The sequence below is a fragment of the Alosa alosa genome, chromosome 13, assembly GCF_017589495.1.
Source record: "Alosa alosa isolate M-15738 ecotype Scorff River chromosome 13, AALO_Geno_1.1, whole genome shotgun sequence".
Taxonomy (NCBI): Eukaryota; Metazoa; Chordata; class Actinopteri; order Clupeiformes; family Clupeidae; genus Alosa; species Alosa alosa.
The window spans coordinates 24528944-24533943 of NC_063201.1; the positions used below are offsets into that span (position 1 = coordinate 24528944).

The 5000-nt window shown below is 47.1% G+C and overlaps 1 protein-coding gene across 1 annotated transcript in view; it reads right to left on the reverse strand.

Moving 5' to 3' along the window:
- colq (collagen-like tail subunit (single strand of homotrimer) of asymmetric acetylcholinesterase) overlaps positions 1-5000 on the reverse strand; it is a 24245-nt gene that overhangs the window by 624 nt on the left and 18621 nt on the right. The window contains 4 exon segments of the mRNA XM_048261929.1: positions 1-2767; positions 3123-3225; positions 3418-3544; positions 4979-5000. The exon segment at positions 1-2767 is cut by the window's left edge and continues 624 nt beyond it; the exon segment at positions 4979-5000 is cut by the window's right edge and continues 98 nt beyond it. Of these exon segments, the coding sequence (XP_048117886.1) occupies positions 2698-2767; positions 3123-3225; positions 3418-3544; positions 4979-5000 (322 nt within the window). The 3' untranslated portion in view covers positions 1-2697.

The window sequence follows — 5000 nt, forward strand, 5'->3', positions numbered from 1 at the left end:
AGCAAATAGACCCCTCTGCCATGTGTGTGTGTATGTGTGTCTTTGAGAACAGTAAGTTAACAGTTTTGCCATAGCAAAGAGACCCCTCTGGTGTGTGTGTGTGTGTGTGAGTGTGTGTGTATGTACACACATCACTTCACATCACACTGATTTGTGGCACGCAACTCACACACACACAAAGCCTGACATAAGCTCAGGGAAACAGCTTTGGGACAAACACGGGCTTGTACGCTCTGTGAGGACTTGGACCACACACAGTATATGGATGTGTTTGTGTATGTAAGTGCACATACATTACACGGGGATGATGACTTGGACTTGGACTACACACAGTATATGGATGTGTTTGTGTATGTAAGTCCACATACATTACACGAGGATGATGACTTGGACTTGGACTACACACAGTAAATGGATGTGTTTGTGTATGTAATTGCACATACATTACACGAAGATGATGACTTGGATTTGGACTACACACGTATGTATGTGTTTGTGTATGTAAGTGCACATACATTACACAAGGATAATGACTTAGACTTGGACTACACACGTATGTATGTGTTTGTGTATGTAAGTGCTCGTATACTATGTGAGGATTTGGACTGTTTTGTGTTTGTGTATGAACAGACAGACAGCCAGCCAGTGGACGTCCGTGTCTAAGACCAAAGCTAGCAGTAAGTTAGCCGGCGTGTTGAGGTATGTTTGCAGTGTGTGTTCCGGAGAGAAGTGGAGGTGTGGTCAGTCGGTTGGTCGAGGGGTCCTGACCCAACATGCCCTTTGGTTGAGCCCAACCATGACCCCCGACCCCTGACCCAACCCGACCAAATGGAACAGTACTGAGCCAAAACAGCAGCAAAAGCCCTCCTGGCAGTGCAGCTCACCCCAGATTGACCCAGTCTGGACCCGGAACTGGGCCTCACTTGGGCCAGAACTGCGCCAGTGATTGCACCTATTTGGGCTTAAATCCCTTTAAATATTTATATACATTTATTAAATAAGATAATAAGCACGAGTATTAAACAGTTCCAACAGTTTGACAGTCTTCACATGGTGGTGACTCGGAGAGATCCAGATGTTATCCATCAGTTGCAAAAAACATGCTATTTGCTAATGAGTCATGCTAATGAGTCAGCAGCACTAATGAGTCAGTCATGCTAATGAGTCAGCAGCACTAACGAGTCAGTCATGCTAATTAGTCAGCAGCACTAACGAGTCAGCAGCACTAACGAGTCAGCAGAACTAATGAGTCAGTCATACTAATGAGTCAGCAGCACTAACAAGTCAGTCATGCTAACGAGTCAGCAGCACTAACGAGTCAGTCATACTAATGAGTCAGCAGCACTAACGAGTCAGCAGCACTAACGAGTCAGTCATGCTAACGAGTCAGCAGCACTAACGAGTCAGTCATGCCAACGAGTCAGCAGCACTATCGAGTCAGCAGCACTAACGAGTCAGTCATGCTAACGAGTCAGCAGCACTAACGAGTCAGTCATGCCAACGAGTCAGCAGCACTATCGAGTCAGCAGCACTAACCAGTCAGTCATGCTAATGAGTCAGCAGCACTAACGAGTCAGCAGCACTAACGAGTCAGTCTCACCAACAACTCAGACATGCTTGGGAGTCAGTCACACTAATGACTCTTAATTGCACCAATGAGTCAGTAGCACTAACCAGTTAATCACGAGGAGGAGTTGACTGCACCAATGAGCCAAACACTAGTTTTGTCAGATACACTAACAACTCTGTCATGTTAACAAGCCAGACACGATGACGAGTCTGGTGCAATAACTAGTCAGACACACTTACAAAATAGGCACCCTAACGAGTCTGACACCCTAACGAGTCTGACTCCCTGACGAGTGGGTTAGCCATGACAGCCCATCTGTGGACGCTTGATGAAAGAGAAATATGTTTTCCCATGAGCCACCACAGGAAGCATTCAACCACATATCAGCTGTGACCTTTCACCCTTTGAAGGAGCACAGGTGGTGGTCTTGGGCGGTGGAAACACTGCCTGCTTCTTTCAACAGGCCCAAAACTTCATGTCTGTAACTGGAGTATGTCGTCTGTGGGAATCTAGTCCTCTAGGTCTACGTATGTACACACAGTGGCTTTGTTGAGCGGTAAGTGGTCTGGAGTGAAGGAGAGCATGCCGGAGGAAGGAACAGCACAGGAACGACTGTTGTTACTGTGGTTACAGTCGTCATGCAAAAGCCATATTGACGTATTCACATCGCAGAGTAGCACCTTGGGGAGCAGAAAGGTGGGGGAGGGCGGGGTGCGTAGTCAAGGTAAGAGGATGTGTGGCTTGGCAACAGGCTTCTCAGGGGTGAAAGGTCAGGAAGAGAGTTCCGGGGGCCACCACGTTCGCTTGGCCAAGCTGGGCTGAATTGGGCCGACCCAGGCGGGGAACTACAGGAGGTCCAGAGCGGATTTAAGACTGAGAGCGAGCGTCCTGCGTTGTCGTGGTGACCGAGTGGAAGAGGTCCCAACTCAGCGTGGAGCTGCTGTGCGTGGAGTCTGGGCTTCAGGGAGGAACAGCAAAGTTCGGAGTTGGGTTTGGATTCGGTTTTCACTTCTCCTCACAGAGTCTGTCATTGTCGTCTTCGGTTAGAGTCTCTCAGGTCTTCTGGTCAGCAGCGGCCCACTGGGTGACCCCGTCGGGACAGGAGCAGCGCTGTTCGACTCGCCGGCTCAGGTGAAGTACTTGCAGTTTGTGGAGTCGATGAAACACTGGGACGTGCATCTCAGGTGACCATATGACCTGCCCAACGCAGAGAACACACGGCAGCGGTCAGTGACTCACAAGATTTTTCATGTTCACACGCACACACAAAAGGGCATCATACATGAATGTATGTATGAATGTATGACTGTATAACCTGTATGTATGTATGTATATGTGTATGAATGTATGTATATGTATGTATGTATGTATGTATGTATATGTTTTTAATATGTATGTATGTATGTATGTATGTATGTATGTATGTATGCAGTGTATGTATGTATATGTATTTAATATGTATGTATGTATATATGTATGTTTGTATGTATGTATGTAATATGTATGTATGAATGTATTTTGTACATTCATACATGTCTGTGTGGTCTCATACCCAGGTAAGTAGGACTTGCACGTCTGAAAGCCAAAGTCTTTGCCATCACATTCCTCATGTCCCTCGTGACGGTAGCCGTCTCCGCAGTGTGCAAGTTTACATCCTGAAACACAAACGAGAGACCAGGACAGATAAGAGACCTGACCCTTGCACATACCCCATGGCTACCAAGACCTATCTGCCTGACCCTTGCACATACCCCATGGTTGTCAAGAGCTATGTGCCTAACCCCGATTTGCTCAGATAGAATAGGCTACAAGCTGATGCAACTGTGTGTGTGTGTGTGGTTACTCACTGATGCAGCTGTCTGTCACCACCTTATTTCCATCATCACACTCCTCTCCGTTCTGGTGCTGGACGATTCCGTCCCCACAGAACCCTTCCGGATCCGGTGCGTTCTCCATAGACTGGAATGGTGTCAGCTGCAACGAGAAAGTCCAGAGAACACTTTTCCAGAGAACGAATACTACGAGTGTTTTCCAGAGAGTAAACTAACACTCCATCAGCCTAAATCACATTCCTTCATTCCTTCAGTAGCATTAGAGTGACTCTGGACAGGTTTTCCTACACAGTATGGAAAATTATGGAAAAGTATGGAATTTTACTTTTATTTTTAGTATTTTTGAGATCTGGATAATTATAGAAAAAGAAGAGGGTCTGGAAAAATCTACTTTGTTTTCTAAAATATGTGGAACACTGGACAGACCATCACCTCACTGTTGCTTTTCCTAACTCTTGTGTTTTCTGTTGTGATCAACTGGATCCTCGAGAAAAATAATCTATCTGTGTGTCTGTGCGTCTATCTATCTATCTATCTATCTATCTATCTATCCATCTGTCTATGTCCCAAAGAGAGCACAGCTTCTGTTCAGTGGAAACAAGAGCAGCCATCACGTGTGTGGGGTAACTAACTGAGCAGTCATCACGTGTGTGGGGAAACTAACTGAGCAGTCATCACGTGTGTGGGGTAAGTGTGTAGGGTAACTAACTGAGCAGTCATCACGTGTGTGGGGTAAGTGTGTGGGGTAACTAACTGAGCAGTCATCACGTGTGTGGGGTACCTAACTGAGCAGTCATCACGTGTGTGGGGTACCTAACTGAGCAGTCATCACGTGTGTGGGGTAAGTGTGTGGGGTAACTAACTGAGTAGTCATCACGTGTGGGGTAACTAACTGAGCAGTCATCACGTGTGTGGGGTACCTAACTGAGCAGTCATCACGTGTGTGGGGTAAGTGTGTGGGGTAACTAACTGAGCAGTCATCACGTGTGTGGGGTAGGTGTGTGGGTTAACTACTGAGCAGTCATTGTGTGTGTGGGGTAAGTGTGTGGGGTAACTAACTTAGCAGTCATCACGTGTGTGGGGTACCTAACTGAGCAGTCATCACGTGTGTGGGGTAAGTGTGTGGGGTAACTAACTGAGCAGTCATCACGTGTGGGGGGTAACTAACTGAGCAGTCATCACGTGTGTGGGGTAACTAACTGAGCAGTCATCACGTGTGCGGGGTAAGTGTGGGGTAACTAACTGAGCAGTCATCACGTGTGGGGGGTAACTAACTGAGCAGTCATCACGTGTGTGGGGTAACTAACTGAGCAGTCATCACGTGTGTGGGGTAACTACTGTAACTGAGCAGTCATCACAAGTGTGGGGTAACTAACCGAGCAGTCATCACGTGTGTGAGGTACCTAACTGAGCAGTCATCACGTGTGTGAGGTAACTAACTGAGCAGTCATCACATGTGTGAGGTACCTAACTGAGCAGTCATCACGTGTGTGAGGTAACTAACTGAGCAGTCATCACATGTGTGAGGTACCTAACTGAGCAGTCATCACGTGTGTGAGGTACGGGTGTAAGGTACCTGAATGGGCAGCCATCCATCG